At 36.6% G+C, this 18,600-nt stretch overlaps 1 protein-coding gene across 2 annotated transcripts in view; it reads left to right on the top strand.

Moving 5' to 3' along the window:
* The window catches only part of sema3fa (sema domain, immunoglobulin domain (Ig), short basic domain, secreted, (semaphorin) 3Fa), a 54,477-nt gene that overhangs the window by 21,691 nt on the left and 14,186 nt on the right, over positions 1–18,600 (top strand). Inside the window, exons 3-6 of one of the 2 annotated variants that reach the window (XM_058403067.1) lie at positions 10,944–11,104; positions 12,879–12,941; positions 13,865–13,984; positions 17,295–17,384. In XM_058403067.1, the coding sequence (XP_058259050.1) occupies positions 10,944–11,104; positions 12,879–12,941; positions 13,865–13,984; positions 17,295–17,384 (434 nt within the window). The remainder of the gene's footprint in view (positions 1–10,943; positions 11,105–12,878; positions 12,942–13,864; positions 13,985–17,294; positions 17,385–18,600) is intronic. The other variant, XM_058403068.1, reaches the window with a different exon arrangement.

The following is an 18,600-nucleotide window of genomic DNA, read 5'->3' as shown; positions in this document are numbered from 1 at the left end:
GGTGATGCGCCAAGTTTTCATAACCATCTAAAATTTGAAGGTTAACCACTAAAATTCTAATAAGGTTATCCCAACAGAGGTAAAATCATCACACATTCGTTTATCCTGAGTCAAAACACTAGTGTAATGGAAAAAAAAATGTTAAAATAAGTGTGCATATATAGACCTATTTTTGCAGATAGAATCCAAACACAACTAAAATCGTGCACAATTGCACTTTTTGCCCATGTAGTACACAGTTATAGAAGAGATGATTTATAATCGCATTATCCAGCATCACCAAGATGAGGTTGATTTCTTTTTTGAGCCTGGTTCCTCTCAAAATCATCTCAAGGGAGTTGTTCCTTGGCAACGTCAACTGAGAAATTAATAGTTTATCTTCTAAATATAGATATTTCTGTAAAGCTGATTTGTGACAGTATCCATTGTTAAAAGCACAATGCAAAAAAGATTCAATTGAATCTTCTTTTGCAACACATAGTACTGTTCATAAAAAATATTTTCAGTTAGCTAATAATTATTAAACACCATTTAAACCAATTTTTTTACATGCAACTTCTTGCTTAGAAAATAACCAGCCTGATGACATCATTCATAAACAAACTGCACTGATGTAAATTTTGGCATTTTCATGCAATAAATTCTCGTTATCAGTAGACATAAAGCTGTCCAAAAAAATCCATTCAAATTCCAGTAATGGTTACTGTGGCCTGAAAAGAGTAAGATAAATGTGTATATCTAAAAATATAGTTTGTGTCTGCAGTAATGGTGTAAAAACTTGAAGCACCATTGAAAGAAGACACAAAATATTGAGAAATTAAAATGAATCAATGTGGATTTTTTCCTTTTGCCTTTTGGCTAAAATGACCTGAAAACAAAATCCCAAGTCTGATAGAAGGCTCAAAGTATTTTATTTATTTGGCTTCTGTCTGCTGTGTTGGTTAATCAGGTCATCTTGCCTTTTTAAAGGATTTTTAAAAAATGCTTTTTTTAGCAAATTCTTCACTTCTGCTCCTCATCTCTGAAACTAAAAGTAATTAATAGCCTCTGTTTCAAACTTTACACCCCTAATCAGCAGTATACTGTATGTTAATGGTATTTAGAACTGGCATTTCAGGATTTGAAGGCAGTCTTTAGCCTCTGAGGGGCTAAGTAGAAGGAGTACCTTTAAAGTTCTCTTTAAAGATTTATTAACACGATGTAACAAACAAATGCACGATTAAAAACAATTAGAACATGATAGAACGATATAGAACGTGATAAAACATGTTCTATATATCCACCTGCACCACTCATGTGACCAAAACCAGGAAATACTGTACAAAATCACAACACAAAATAAAAGACCAACATTTTCAGCACTCACAGGCACATTTGAACACAATTTGAGACACAATGGCAAATTTAACTGCAACCACAAAATTTGAGTGGCATTTTCTAAGTTTTGTTTTTTGCTTTTTTTATAATAATCACACTTCGATATCACACAGATGAAAATGGGTTCCCTAGTCAATCTGGTTCCTCTCAAGGTTTCTTCCTCATATCATCTCAGGGAGTTTTTCATTGCAACAGTTGCCTTAGGCCTACTTATTAGGAATAAATATAAATTTTATATACATTTTATTATGGATTTTTATATTCCTGTACGGCTGCTTTGCAACAATGTCCATGTACACTAGCTAAGTGTGACATGTTTCAAGGAAAATCTTATTCCCACCACCTTCATACTACTTCACCTCACACTCACGACTGCTATCTGCCACTTTTTCCAGGAAAAAAAAAGCAAGATGATGGAAGAGATGAGAGTTACAAAAGAAAGAACTTGGCATTACCTGTAATCTGTGTTCTGGTATGCAGAGCAGGGTGTAGAAAAAGCGAGGTCTCAGCCAAGAATGATAACCCTTAAGGATTCCTTTTAATAACAGCCATGCTGCGTTGAAATAGGGGAGGAAAGAAAGGAAAATGAGCCTGATTACAAGAAGTACAAACAGGTCAGAGATGTTAATTATCTCCCAGACTGCTCGCTAAAAGATTTGCCCACTGCATGCCAGTGAATGATAATAGAAGGTATAATCTGAAACAGGAAGCCGTCCCTGTCGACATCCCTATTTAAACTGTAACATTGCAGGAAAGTCAATACTAGGATGCACCTGAATAGAGTTCCTTTATGCTACATCGAATCAGCTGCCACTGAGGTGGAACATCTTTTGTAGCCTGAATTATGGGAAGATTTATTAAACTATTGAAACCCATTTAATGCTATAGTGCTTAGAAGATTTTTTGTAGTGATAATCAGGGGATTAAAAGGAGTTAATAAAATCTAAAATTTCCAAGATGTTCTGAATTAAGCTGACAATCCCGTAATCAGATGAGAGAGAGGGGGGGGGGGATTAAACAAAGCAGGTGAGAGTGAAAAAGTAAGATACTATAATAGAAAAAATGATTCGTGTTGTACTTGCTGAACACTTAAAGCATGTATTTGTTCCCTAATTCGATTGAAAGCTATTTATGATCAATGCTAGTCAACCAATTTAGCGAGTTTGTATTGTTTTTAGTTGTTAATGAAAGCTGTTGGTGAGTCTGTCCGTGTTTTTTGTATTTAAATCAGGAAAAACTGAGTGATCTGAACCCTCTGCTTGCTAACGCTGTCCAGTTCAAGCCAATCCTTTTTAAAAGGACAAAATAAACAGAGAACGTAGCTCAGCATTAAAAAAAATACATTGCAGAGGCTCTCTAATTTTGTTTTCTACATTATACTTTAGTCAATTCTCCCACAATATTGCAGTCACAGAAATGAATGCAAAATCAAGCAAACTCTGATTTTAAGAAGAGCTAGTAATGTGTTGAAAAATTACAGCAGATTTTCTGCGGATTTGGGACGAGACACACATCATAACATTCAGACCGAAAAGCTCTTCAATTCATGTGCATCAAGCATGAGTACAGCTCTTATATAAAGTAATTAGATGTGTGAATTCACTTGTAGGAGTTTAAGAGCCCTGTTCTTGCAATTTCACTAATTCAAGCAGTTTCAAAATCATTTTTGGCCACAATCATCATTATAAAACTTGGCGATATCCTGGAGGGACTGGCTAGTGTATACCTTGCAGTATGTGATTATAACAAAGTAACCACATTTCTCTTTAACCACTGCTAGATTTTACTGCTGCTGGTAGCAAAAAAACAAGCTTTTAATAAACTTTTTTTTTTTTTTATCTGGTACTCAGAACTCTTAGAACACACCAAACTGCATACTACTTTAACACTAGTTGAGACACAGGTTTGAATACTGTCTAAATGTGTGCGCTTGCAGCTGTGATATTTCAACTTGTGGTTGAACTCGCATAAAAAATGTTCCTCCACAAGAAATTTATGGTAGATTTTACCAGAGAAAATAAAATTCCTAAGTATTACGTCCTCTAGCTTTACAATACATCATTAGACCTTACAGAGTAAAAGCCTTCATCTGTCAAATATGTATTACAGAACAGTAAAATTCATATACATTACAGAACAGTGAAATTCATATACATTACAGAACAGTGAAATTCTTTCTTCACTTATAGGAAATTGGTGTCAGAGCACAGGTTCACCCATGATACAGCAAACCTGGAACAAAAAGGGTTATAGGGAAAGTGGTAGCTCAGTGGTTAAGGTCTTGGTCTATTGATGTGAAGGTTATGAGTTCAAATCCCAGAACCACCAAGCTGCTGGATCCTTTAGCAAGGCCCTTAACCCTCAAGTGCTTAAATTTACAGAAAAATGAAGATGAATTAGAAGAATGTAAGTCACACTGGATAAGGGTGTCTGCCAAATGCCATAAACGCAAATGCTAGCTTTACTCAAGGGTCCTACCCTCAAAGGCAGCTTGGACATGCTGGAGCCTCCATAAGTTCTGCTCTGCCAGTGAGAGCACATTTCTATTTCTTGTATATTGCGCTACCTAGGTGAGATGATCAGTGATACAGAGAAGCAAAAGTTCCAATCCCCGATTAGTCACTTTAAAAGTATCTGGGGTTAAACGTCAGATCAGCCTTATCAACTTGTGTTTATATGTTAACTGATTTACTGCAGTGTTTTGAGATTTTGCAGGTTTATGTGGTAAGAGGTTTATCTGTTAGAGTTAGGGGATTTATGCAAGTTACTCAACCTACAAATCAAAGCCTACTTCAGTTCAACCATTTCATTTGCCCAAGCTCCTACAATTGCCCTTTACAGTTTTTGACAGTTCTGCTTTTTTTAGGTTGTGATTCTTTTTTCTGATATTTTAGCCTCTCTTGAAAGAAAAGCTTTTTGCTAATTACACACACAGACAAAGACATATACACTCAGAGACACACTGTATTCTTTATCCACTGGTGAAGCTATAGCACCACCCACCCATCTGTTCACCACACTTGATTTATTTGACACCTTAAACGATATGAAGAGAGAAATTAAGATGTTGTTCTTGGCCACGTTAAAGATGAAACTCTGAAGTCGAAAGGCAGGAGCTGTAACTCTTGGAAGCAGATAAAATGGTACCATATGAAGCCTTAATGAAAAATAAATACACGTCACCCCAGCTTATTATTGGACCTGAATCTTATTATAACAAAACCTGACAACTTCAGTAAGCTTCTTCACAGTGCACAAGGAACTGTAGACCACTTTGGGTCATCATGCCAAATGGAGTTATAGCTAATTAGTGCCATGTTTATCTGCTCTTGGGGCTGTTGTTTGAGCTAGAAGCTATTATAAAGGATCAGAGAGGTCAGAGTAATGTGTGATCATGGATTTGCTTAAGACAGTGTATGTGTGTGTGTGTGTATGTGTGTGTGTGTGTGTGTGTGTGTGAAAGAGAGAGTCCTATGAGCCACACACTCCCTGAAGTCATGATCCAAAGCAAACAGTGGCTTTCTCTCTCTTTCCCTGAGGACAGACAGATGTCAGGGCACCTGTTCACACACTTCTCTCTCTTTTATTTTCTTTCTTTTTTTTTTTTGCTTATTCTCTTTCATCACACTACCAATGTATATTGTATTATTATTGTTCCCTGCTCTATAATAATAACAAGAAGAAGAAGAAGAATCATAATTAAGAATAATAATAATAATTAGTAACCTAAAGTAATTTTCATTACCTTTTTTGATAAGCGATGAAACACTTAGTTCTGCTTTTTATAACTTCTGTTACAAGCTGTAAATGTCTGTTTAACTATTCTGTTTGCTTTACTCTGACTTTCCCCTTTGTGCAGTTTGATGGACAGGAGGGAGGGAGGGAGAAAAGTCATGTTATCTGACTTGTTAGATTAAATTTCTCAGCTTTAATCAGGCCCTCCTGTCATGCGGAGAAATCAAGGAGCGATAAAGATGATGTGCTAATCCTTTGGCAAGGATGAAGGCTGGTAAAATCGATGTCCCATATAGGCTGTTTACTTTGAAGATCGGAGAACAAGTGTGTAACAAGTACTAATACACACACACACACACACACAAACTAAAAATCTCCCATAACCTCGCTTTCTCCTTCTACCTCGCCTCTACTTCTCTTTCAATCATACACAGTGGAGTGACAGCTCATGGAAGGCCAAAGATAAGATCTAATGATCTAATCCTGCGGTTATTATGGGCAATGTGTGTGTGTGTGTGGCTGATGCTCCAATGTCCTCCAAATGTCCCAGGCTTTATCAGTCTTTCCTGTCAAAAAAGTCTTTCCTCTCGACCTTCATAAAAAATGTTGTCCTTTATAGACTTGAAGGTAATTACACTGCTTGTATCATCAGCAACCTCACAATAAAATCAAATGTAATTAACTCTCTTACAGAGATTGATTGAGTCAAGATTTATTGGTCTGATTCTTTAGAATAGGGGAACTATTGGAATTTCTATTAAAAATGTCTTTGTAATCATCCATGTACAAGTCTTGGCATCGTTTGCCATCAGTTAATCAGTTGCATACTTGATTTGCCTACATGTTCGAGATTTTGTAACAAAATAATGGCTTAAATAGCATATTTTCTTTTTTAGCCTGGGGTGTGATTTCAGTTTAAATTTCTATGCAATACTGCAAACGCACATTTTCAATTAAACTGTCCCACATTTATTAGCACCGGTAATGACACACTCATGGTATTTGACTTGTAGGAACAAGCTTAATCTGTCCTTGTTTTTAATTGGAATGCTGCAATGAGAGCGGGAGGAATTTTAACTATGCTCTTGAAATGCCCGCACAGGTAAAAAGAGGGTTTTGTGTCTGCTGCTGCACTTTAAATGACTCCATGTGTAAAGATGCTGTCTTCTGGTAGTGCTGTTATATGCTGGTGTAGAGTTTCCTTCAATTTTATTGGAACAGCAAGGCCGATTCATATTATATGATATGAGCCAAGGGTTTCGGATTTCAGCTTTTATTTCCTGGTATTTACATTTAGATGTGTTAAACAACATCAAACATAGAACCTTTTGTATCAGACCATCTAAGTTTTAGGTGAGCAAAGGTATGGGTAAATTAAATAAAAAAAAAAAACTTGCAGAAAAGCTAAAACCTTCCATTTATTTCCTGGATAAAAGAAATGGATCTGTTCCAGAAGCAGCCATGCAAACCCAAGCTATGACACTACCACCACCATGTTTCATAGATAAGCATGTATGTTGTGGATCATGAGCAGATCCTTTCTTTCTTCAAACTTTGCCCTTCAATCACTTTGGTAGAAGTTCATCTTGGTTCCAGAAATTTTGGCTTTCTGATTCTTAGTACTGGTTTATTATATATGGCGCCTATTTTTCTGCTCTCAAGTAGTGTGTTACCTTAATGGAGGCCCCATGGAGGTTGTTGGTGATATCCCTGACTATTGTTTGTTTGGTGTCTGTTGCTCAGTACACCAGTGGTTCAACAGTACAACAGACAGTACAACAGACACCTGTGTTTCCCACATTGCCGGCTCCATCCTCAACTCTTGAGTTAGGTATTCACACGCTCCAGGCATCGCTTCAAGAAGACTCACTTCATGATGCTTCCGATAACATACATTCCATTGCCAAGCTGGAAAAAAATTCACTTGGATCGAGGACTGTGTATGCAGTGGGAGAAATATCGACAGCATGGGTGACAAACTGTTCTTGGATGGTGAAATTTGACTTTATTGCATATAACATTGTAGGTAGTGCAGTGAGGGGCAAATTGCTGTGCTGCACATGGCGAGTTTTTATATGATAGTAGCACTGAGATTACCTTTCTTGCTTCCTGTGCCCTCCTTGGGTCAGGGACTACCACAGATGCTCTTTGTCCTGTGATGTTCCTCCCTGTACCTCACATTTTGTTTAGACTGAAGCCAAAGTCGTTGACACACACATATTCAACAGAGTCAGGATTTGCATCAAGCTCCATTATTCTCTGAACGAAGGCATGTGTAGGTTCTCACTTGTACATACATGCATCTCTTTCATACATTCAGGATTCCCCTCAAAGGGAACTATACATGTCTGCTTTATTCTTACTCAGTGTTTTGCAGCCCAAGATCAATAGTGAGAATTGCGCTGAGTGACTTTATATAAAGAGAGTTGATTGGATAATTGTGATGAGTTGTGTTTACACAGGTGAGATGTGTTTTGTTTTTTTTTCTTTTTCATTAACACACTGAGTTATGATTTGACTCGAACATTCATAAAAATGAGACATGAGAACCGTGCTAGTGCTTTCACAGGTGTGTGTAGAGTTTTGGGAAAATTGTGCAAATGTGTTTAAGTCAAATGTTTATAGTTGTGAAGAAATGGCATAATAGAATTTACTGAAGGGAATTGATTAGTTTAAATTATTCATTTGGTTATAGAGTTCATCCATCTGAAAAAATACTTTAATAGCCAAAATATTTTTTTTATATTTTTGGATGTTGAAATTTAGAACTAAAAGTGATTAGCATATTTAAGGCTCTGGGTTGTTGATTGGAAGGTCGGGGTTCAGGCCCTGCTTTGTAGGATAAGCGTAAAGACACAAATTATCTCTGCTACCATGAAACCGTGAAACACAAGCCAAGAACAATGATAAAGTTTGAAGCTGATTGATTGAGTTTGCTTCATTATCTATTTCTCTGTCATATTTTGATGACACTTTTGAAGAACATTTCTCTTCTTTAAAGCGCTCTAGTTTCCCATTGTTGCAGACTTTTTTAAAAAAAGAGTTTGACTACTTGAAAGTTCTTTCTGTCTGGTGGAACACCACTGGCGTGAAATTGAAAAATCAAACGTTATCTCTGGAGTTTCAGACCACAACAGACTATTTTCTGTAATTCTTTCCCTGATAGGGTTTGCAGGTTGTTATTTGCTGTGGACGAAACAGTGTGTGTGTGTGTGTGTGTGTGTGTGCGTGTGTGTGTGTGTAGCACACATCTGTCAGCCTGTAGGTGAGTGAAATGTTTGTGCAACAGTTGTGTGCTTTATAAGGAAGCCAACAAATCAAAAAGGTTCCTGACAAGCATTTTTTGTGGAGTTGATCACAAAATTATTGGTAATTGAGGCTATGCCAGCTAAGTAATGTATTTGTCTCCATATTAAATGATGTGGAATTGAATAATGAATAAAACTTTTGTTTTTTCTTTCTTTTTTTTTTTGATGGATGAAATTAAAACAGTTCTCGTGACAGAAATAATAATCATGTTATATATAACGGTTAAAATAACTTGAGATTTGTTTATTGTACCAGTTCCTGGAACCAAACCGTAAGTGCCAAATAGGCGAGGAGAGTTGTTGTATTTAGGTAGAATTATTCTTGGCTTGTTATTTCTCTTTAGTATCTGGATTGGATCATTCGAGCCTGTCTAGCCTTGAACTTGCATGTACAATTTGTCTCTGATATGAATTATCAGGATTCTTTCCCAGAATTGAATCTGTGTGTCATGCAGCAACTCCATCTTCTCAAACTTGCTCTCACATTGCCTTATCAGGTTCGCATTTTCCACCCAGGACAAGATGTTGGGTTACAGTAACATGAGCCGCAGCATTCCGTCCTCTTTGTACACTGTCTCCCTGCTGCAAGCTGTTGTGTTCACAAATGAGTTGCAGATCAGAAGTGATCTCCATCATATCACTGCAGACGGTCATTATGTACATACAGAGCACAATGCGAGAATTGTTTCAATGCATTCATTTATTTAGTTTTCATTATAAGATATGGGATCATTATTATTTAAGATTTAAAAATTTACTTTAATGTTGATATTTAGTAGCACACGGCTTTAATATAAGATTATAGTTTATTTGTGTCCGCCAGTAGTAAGTAAATTTAATAATAAAATAATAGCATTGTTGTTAAAATTGTTGACAGATCACACTTGGGTTCCACTCCTGTCAGCCAAGAACAGAAATCTGAGGCTACAGTGGGCATGGGCTCATCCAAACTGGACAGTATAAGATTGGAAAAAGACCAGGCATTGTTTTACCAGTATTCAACTGCCCAGTTTCTGTGAGCCCATGCTCACTGTAGCCTCAGATTTCTGTTCTTGGCTGACAGGAGTGGAAACCGATATGGTCTTCTAGCCCATCCGCTTCAAGGTTCAGCATACTGTCTGTTCTGAGATGTCCTTCCACTCTCTGTGGTTGTAAAGAGTGGCTATTTGGGTTAGCATAGCCTTCCTGTCAGCTTGAACCAGGAAACACCAAAACATTTCTGCCTGCTGGTCAATAGATGTTTTATTTCTGGCATCCACAATAATGCCACATTGAAATCATGTTTATTTTTTATCTGTTTAGTGGCCTGTAACTGAATTATTTTACAAATTGCACCGCTGCCACACAATTGATTTATTGATTCATTGCATAATTTGATGAATGGCCAGGGCTAAAAGTGTTCCTGTCCAATTTATTCAAATTGCTGAATATTTTGTTTAATTGCTAAACCTCGATTTGAAACCTTTCGAACACTTTTAACTATTAATTCTATCCAAGCAATCCTCCATTTTATGATAGAATATCAATGTCAAGTTTCTTTTCATTTCTGGAGCCAATCACAGATTTAAACATAAAGTCTTCCAGTTACTAGCACAAAGCTGCCACTGTTCTATCACTGCCTCAGTTTCTACACTCTCCTGCACTACTGCTTTATAAAACTTTTTTTTTTTGAAACGTGTAGTGGAAAATGTTATGCAGTCTTAAATGAATATTTTTTATTATTTTGCCAAACAATAAAATCAACATCTTGATGGTGCATTCAGATTCTGGATTCGGCTGTAAAACTCCTCACTCGTGATTTTTAAAGATGAATAGTATGCTCTTGGCAGGTTCTCAGGTCCCCCCAGTGATTAGCTATTGTGTGAAATCCATCGAATCTTCACAAATACTACACAATGCCATAATGATTTCACAGTTTTTACACTGAAACCAAGGACAGTTAGCTCTCACATCTTACCAGATTACTATTGTACACACTACTCGTGGTCACAGCTTTTAGTGATTTGTGCTTTTTCATGGATCCCCAGTGACAGCCAAAGCCGCTGAGAAAGCCACACTACAATTACATTGTTACAATAATAATAACAGAGGATTTTGGCTTTGTTGTTGGCCCTGAGGGAGTCACAGCTGCCAGGGGTGTGTGGATTGGAAAATAGTCAGGTATAGACAGTTTTAGATAAATAGTTTTATTGCAAGGGTCCAATTACTTGGCTGCTGCTGCTCAGAGGAGAACTTCTGAGGTTTGTTCTTGGCTCAGTTTTCTATTTTTAATGACATGAAGAAATGAAACAGAATAGCCATTATCATGATCATTTATCAATAAACAATCATTTCTGAGGTGATGATGGATGTTTGTAGGGTCACAGATGCATATTGCTCATCAACATCCTTTCATAGCATTCATACACAGATTTATTCATAACAAAAAGTTCTTTAAAAGGCCTCAACTGGCTTTGTTCCTAGTTTCTAATGAACCACTTGTGAACGGCAGTGTTTGCTTTTCTTTTTCTTCTTCTCTCACAGAGCTGAAGTCTACAGGCACGGCACATCACTTCGCCTTCTTGCTCAACTCCACTGACTACAGGGTCCTGCGCATGGACGAGGATCATGACCGCATGTATGTGGGAAGCAAAGACTACATCCTCTCCCTGGACCTAAATGACATCAACAAAGAGCCCCTCATAGTAAGCAGGAACATGCTTTTATTCTATCCTGTGATATTGTTTGGGAAAACGTACAAGTTGTTTTCATTTTTGGCTGAGACCTTATATTGAGGATAAGACAGTTAAAACGTTAAAGTCTTCTCCAGCACATCCTAAAGCCTTCCAATGGGGTTAAGGTCAGGATTCTGTGGTGGCCAATTCATGTGTGAAACAATTCCTCCTGCTCCCTGAACCATTTTTTCACAATTTGAGCTGACAAATCTTGGCATTCCCATCCTGGAATATGCCTGTACTGTCAGGGATGAAAAATCCATTGATAGAATCAACTGGTTATTCAGTACATGACTTCATTTTATTGCTATATAATGTTGCTGAGACCAATCTGACCAATTAAAACAACCTCAGATCATAACATTGCCTAGAGAGACTTGTACAGTAAGCATAATGCATGACAGGTGCATCTCTTCATGTGCTTCCTTTCTTACCATGAATAGCCCATCGCTTTGGGAAATGGTGAATCTGGACTCATCAGACCACTTGACCTTTTTCCATTGCTCCACAGTCCAATCTTTATGCTCCCTAGCAATTTTTTTTTTGGTTAACCAAGTAGCATTCTTGTGGTCACACAGCTGTTTATCATCAATCCTTTAAACTCACATTGCGTGTTTGGAAATGCTTTTATCTACATAGATTGTAAAACAAGAATTTTAAGGATCTCCCATCATGATCATTTCAACCTCATTTCCCCTGCAGAGTGTACAGTTTCCCACTGTCCTTACAGGTCTTAATAATGCTCTGGACAGTTCTTAACCCAATTCCACTGATTTCAGCAATCTCCTTAGTTGTTTTCTTTGCTCACCAATAATTTGTCCCTTCTGAAATATTGTTAACACCTTTTCCACAACCACAGACTGCGTCTTCCAACATGGTTGTTTAAGACATGAGAAGCTACTCACTGCATCAGTAAGGGTTAAATAACTTATTGCCATTTGAAAGATGTTAATCACTACAATAATGATCCAGTCATAGTTTAAATCCATATAACAACCTGGTTTTTGGCCAGGCAAAATGTGTAATAATTCTGTAACTATATTCTATCTTAAAATATAATCAATACAATAATTTTGCACAAGTATCTGAGCAAGTCTAATAACCAACATCTTTTACTTGGATCATTCAATAATGGGTTGTAAAAAGTGTCCATTTTAGGTTTGTTCCACAACATTCACTTAGTATTCCACAAGGCAAGATGTTGCAAAATCCAAATTTCCTGAAGATCGTGGGAAGAAGAATATGTACATTTTGTGACAGAATAACATCTGATTAGCTGTCAAGCTTTCTTTTTTATTTCTTTTCAATGTTGTGATACTGACTGAGGTGATCAATTTAAAAGTGCAAGCCTGTTACTCAAACACTGGATTGAAAGTTAATCATTGCTTATGAAAGATAAACATTGCTTATATATGCATTTTAAAGAATTAAGCACAAGAATTAAGTATTAGAATGTCTCCATGTCATTAGCAAGGATGCCAGCTCACCAGCTTTTGTGTATTTGTTAGTCTTTGCATAAAAATGCAGCCTTGTTCTTTTCAGTCCTGTTCCTCATTTAAAAGCAAAACGCAGCCAGGAAACTTTGTAGAAATGGGATTATTTGAATGGTTAAAGGCAAGTTCCATCATAGTGGAATCACCCAGTATGCTTGACTGCAATGAAATTATTTAACCATGTTTAACATTTGAGTGTCAGAGCTTATCATCACTTTCTGTAATCATTTATTCCTCCCTCTTGTATTCAGATCCACTGGCCTGTGGCTCCTCTGAGGAAGAATGAGTGTGTGCTGTCAGGGAAGGACATCAATGTAAGTGTCCTCTCAAGTGATAAAGTCGTTTATGTTCAGTCATCTTCTTAACATCTTCTTGTAAAATGGTATGTTCTTTGCATCTTAAAAGCAGCACTGCATGTGGATGTGAATTATTACTGTGGCAGTACTTCCAAGACCACACAGTTGTCTTGTTTGTCCATGGAAGCCAATGTGAAGCTTTGAACATTTTAAGAGAAACCATAAAACACATCAGAAATGCATCAGTATATTAGGTTAGGTTCTGAATGTACATTTTCTTTTACAGTCAGAGATAAATGGGGAAAAAAAGGTTTATTTGGAGCATTCTGTAGTGAAGTTTCTGTCCACTTATTTTTGAAAACTTGAATGGAAACACCAGAAGTGAAAATAGATGCATGAATGAACGAATGAATGAACGAATGAAGTTTTGCTATAGTGGTTAACACATGCCTTACACCTCTGCGGTTGGGGGTTCAATTCCTATCTCCGCCCTATGTGCACTGAGGTTGTATGTTCTCTCCGCTTCACTTTGAGGGTTTCCTCTGTGCACTCCAGTTTCCTTCCCCAGTCCAAAGACATGAAATGTAGGCTGATTGGTCTCTAAATTGATCTCTAAATTGTTCATAGTATGTGAATGAATGTGTGTGTAAGATTGTGTCCTGCATTGGGTTGGCACTCGTGGTCCCTGGGAATTAGAATTAGCACTACAGAAAAGGGATGGATGGATGGATGGATAGATGAAAGGATAAATAAATATAGAAACACTTTAATCCGTGGCTTGTGTCTGTTTGACTCTCTGGTACTCATTTAAATAAACCACTTTGTTACTATTAAGAATAACAGAATTTGATATAATTTTTGAAAATTAATTTTGTTACATTTCATTATAACACACTTTATGTGAAATCATTTAACTTAGTTTTGCATTCATGTTGGTTTAGGGCGAATGCGGGAACTTCATTCGATTGATTGAACCATGGAACCGGACTCACCTGTACGTCTGTGGAACTGGCGCCTACAACCCCATTTGCACCTATGTGGACAGGGGTCAAAAATCACAGGTAAAGCATCTGCCACAGCTTGACCTGCAGTTACCTCCTGATTCATGAGATCAAAATTTTCCTCTTTGGTCACAGAATATTATAAAGGAATGCACTCACTCTAGATCTAACTAACCGATTCTGACTCAACACTATTTAACCACATTTGACCGTGGCACAGTCATAACATTTTCATTGGAAAAAATCCACTGAGAAACTCTTTTACTGCAGAATTAGTCTTGTATGTATGTTCATAAAATCCAAGTCTACAGTCTTTAGAAATGGAATGGTTCAGCAACATAGAGGGTTACACCCATTTCTGCAGCATGTTAATAACGTTAATAACCTATATATTTTTATTATATTTTTTATAATATATGTGATATTTTGGTTATGTTACATTGTTTAGTCTTATTACTATACATATTATGATTTTATTATTATTATTTACAAGGATGAAGCAGTGAAATGATTTATCGCTCTTTATGTACAATAACCACAATTATTTGATCATTTGGTGATTCTGCTTCTTGCTGGAGCAGCAACCAGCAATGCCTTGGAATAATAATTGAGTAATGTTATTATAGTCACAGTTGTGTTAATATGTAGCAGTGGAAAGATAGGATTTTATGAATATTTATACAACCTGCAATATCTAACGTACCTCAACCTGTTAATTGGACGCTTCTTGTAACAAGTCAATCTGCACTTAAAGAAAACTTTAATCTCATATTATCCAAGATGTTCTCTTTGTAATGTTTAGATTAATTTCTTGTTAAATTATTACTGTGAGCAGTTTTTGAACTGTCATAAAGTATTCCTCCTGCTGCCTCTTTAACATGTTCTTGAGTTATTATTGTGTTTAGAACATCTATTTCAGTTTGATTGGCTGAGATCACCCTAAGATATATAAAATCCTTATAGTCCATCGTACCTAATCCTTTTTATATAGTGCACATGAATACAGCTATTTAAGTGAAAATTTCAAATGCTTTAGGATGCAGCTTTTTGTCTCTACAAAGTAAAGCATCAATTATTATGATTACTTGCTCAGGAGCATAGATTATTTGGGGAATTTTGTTCTCTTTCTTTCTACCATTTTAACAAAAAAATGTGTTTTTTCACAATGAAAGACCTTTAATTAGTGTTACATGTTGAATTTACATGTTCAGTTGGATTTATTATTAAACAAAACAGTATACAGTCTTCTCTAAAAGTACTGGAATAACAGGGTCAGTTCTATTGTTCTTATATATGTATACTGAAGGCATTTGGGTTTGAGGTCAAAGGATGATTATAAGATGATAGATCAGAAGTTCAGCTTTAATTCACTGAAGTTTATATCTAGATTAAATTACTGTTAAACAACCGAACTTGGAACCATTGGTGACAAACCACCCAATTTTTAGGTTATCATAAGTGTTGGAACAGTTTTAAAGTACATTAATATAAATAACAATTAATATTTGGCCACATATCCCTTACTTGGAAAAACGCCATCAAACCTGAAATTCACTGACATCACCAAACTGTTTTATTCTTCTTTTGTGATGTTGTTCTAGGCTCGTATTGTAGCTTCTTTCAGTGTTTGTTTGTTTTGGGAGGTTTCTCCCTTCAGTCTCCTCTTCAGGAGTTGAAATGTTCAATTGGGTTAATGTCTAGTGACTGACTTGGCCACTCTGAAACTTTTCAGTTTTTCTCCTGTGTTGTGTTGGCAGTGTGTTTTGGATCATTGTCTTGCTGCATGATGAAGTTCCTCTGAATTAATTTGGATGCATTTCTCTGTAAACTGGCAGACAGAATGTTTCTGTAGACTTCTGCATTGATTCTGCTGCTACTATCATAAGTTATCTCATCAATAAAGATGAGTAAGTCTTGCTCAGAAGTAGCCATATAAAACCACCTACACCGTGCTTGACAGATAAGCTTGTATGTTTTGGATCATGAGCAGATCTTTCTTTCTTCACACTTTGGTCTTTCCATCACTTTGGTAGAGGTTCAACTTGTTTCCAGAATTTTTGGGGTGTATTTCTATATTTCTGAATTCTAGCCTGATTCCTACTGTGGATGAGAGGCTTGTGGTATGACCTCTATATTTCTGCTTAAAAAAATCTTTGAAAGCTGAATTGTGTACATTTACCTCCACCATATTGTTGGTGATGTCACTGTTGTTTTGGGGCCTCTGTCATCAATTGCTGTTTGCACTGGCCTACCTGTTCCTTGCTGTTAGTACACCAGTGGTTTCTTTCTTTTTCAAGGACATTGTAAATTGTTGTATTTGCTGTGTCTAATATTAGTGCAATGGCTAATTGATTTTCCCCTATTCTCAGATGGCTTATTTTCCTTCCATAGACATCTCTGGTCTTTAGGTTGGTTTATTCAAATGCAGTCTTCAGAGGCTAAACCTAGGGCTCAAACCAAGAGGCGTCATTCAGAGCTATTTATATTTTAAACACTCAATCTGTCAGGGCACACCTGGCTAACAAGAAACACCTCTCACTCACATGTTCCCATATTTTTGATGGCTTGGAAAATGTGTGGGTTCAGGCAAAAGGTGTTATGTTCTAAGTTGTTTAACATATCTACATCTAAGTATTAGGAAATGAAAGCTGATCTACCATCTCATATTCATCTTTCGATCCTAAGCTTGTCCTCAGCTTATAGTAAAAACAGTAGAATTGGCCTTACTCTTCCAGTACTTTCAAATGGGACTTTATGTGTGGTGGCCTGGTGAAACCATTCACATTGTAAAATTTTGACATTTTGTACTGTGTATAGTTCTGAAATCTATATTATTATATATATATTTTATAAATTGAAATATGTTTCTCCTTTGCAAGTATCTCAACCAGTTATTAACAGCAGCAGCACTACAGACTGATTCCAAAGACAGTCTGATTACAACCTGAATTGATTAGTTGCCACATATTTAAGCATGACATTTACTGCGTGTAGAAATCTTCAGGCAGTCTAATAAATTTTATCAACACTTTCATTGATATGGCTCCTTAACCAGTGTAATGTCTGCAAAGCAATAATAAAAACGAGGTGTTAACATGTTATAGACATATTTTTTTAAAATTAAATTTTTACTTCTATAGTGTTTGGCCAGAATTTGGCTATGTGAAATGGATTTTCCTGGTCCACCATGCACGTGTCTGCATGCTCTGCATCTTCAGGATAACAGTAACATTCAAAACCACAGTTTGACAAAGCATGTAATTAGTCACCATTGTTTTTTTTTTTACTAAGTACACTGCCTTGTCACTCCTAAATAACAAGCTCCAGTGTGAAGTGAAAGCCTAACCCACTAACATTGCTTGTCTCTCAGGCTTTGCTCCAGAACCAGAATCTTCGAGCAGGAGGCCGAACAAGTCGTGCAGCAGAACCCAGTGCCTCACCTGAGCCTTATGCACCCAAGGTGGGATATGATATCCCTTCTCAAAAGAGAGAGATATTAAAAGATTTCTGTGGGTTTTTTAAGGTTTTGGTAGAGCAGAAATATTGTTTGAATAATATTTAAATATGTTTCAAAAGTGTCAAATTTGTGAAAACAAACTTGCAATCAATTTAAAATGCAAATTTTTTGGTTTCTAATATCCTTCTTGACGTGGCACTTGTCTTAGTTCAGTGTGGTAGGAGAGGAGACAGTGAGTGTGCACAGAGTAGCAGCTGCTCCAGGCTGCTGTTAAATGTGTCAACGGGAAGCATAAATAAACATGGGGGAAAAATGCTGATTTTGGATGCCTCCTCCTGTCAGGTTTGCCTCCACTTGCCCAAACAGTGCCTTTAGAGACAGTGTATAAAAAAAATTGCCAAACCCTCATGACACCCACTGATTGTGGGTTATTACAACCTCAAAGAGATGAGTCAGCCAAAAAAATTAATCTGGGTTAAATGTTAAATTTAAGGCATGCTTGTAAAATGTCAGAGCAGAACAAATCCCAAATAGGGGCATGTTCCCCTTATTCAAGGGTGTAACGTAATAGATGGTTTGTCGAGACACGAATTTCATGCACAGCAGCTGCTGAATTGGAGATTCACACTGAAACCCACTTCGATGTCTGTTTTTATCTTGACGTTGTACATTCATCACATTCTACATCTCTAACGTTCACAACAGATCCTAATCTTATTTTGCAGGAACTTCCATTCTGACAGCTGTTTGAATCATGCAACCAACAGATAAATCTTTATTTACCTCATGGGGAGTGTGCTTCAAAAGCAGGGCGTGTTAGATAACGTTTCGCTAGATAAAATTTGTTTTGACTATAAGGGTAACAAGCAACACTCACCAAGATCTCGTGCTAGAACCAGGATGTTGTGGCAAGTGGGAAAGATGTGGTATCTGCACATTCGAAATGGACTTTTGCTGGAAAATGAAACTGCTGCTAACAATATTAATTTGATGAAACGATATATGTGATATATTTGTAGCCAAAACACATTTTATCTATGGAAAATACATATAAAAGTTACTTTTTTTTGCAGATCATTTACTTTGGGATAGATTTTATAACAGTTCATTTTCATTCCAGTGACTCATTGAGGTCATCTTTTTATTTCCTCGTAATTTGCTATCAGTTTACAATTTGGTTTTACTTTTGATTAGTAAATAGTTGTTGATTTAATAATTG

Source organism: Hemibagrus wyckioides, linkage group LG11 (assembly GCF_019097595.1).
Source record: "Hemibagrus wyckioides isolate EC202008001 linkage group LG11, SWU_Hwy_1.0, whole genome shotgun sequence".
NCBI lineage: Eukaryota > Metazoa > Chordata > Actinopteri > Siluriformes > Bagridae > Hemibagrus > Hemibagrus wyckioides.
Note: the sequence above shows the minus strand (reverse complement) of the source record. Positions and strands in the feature narration are given on the sequence as shown.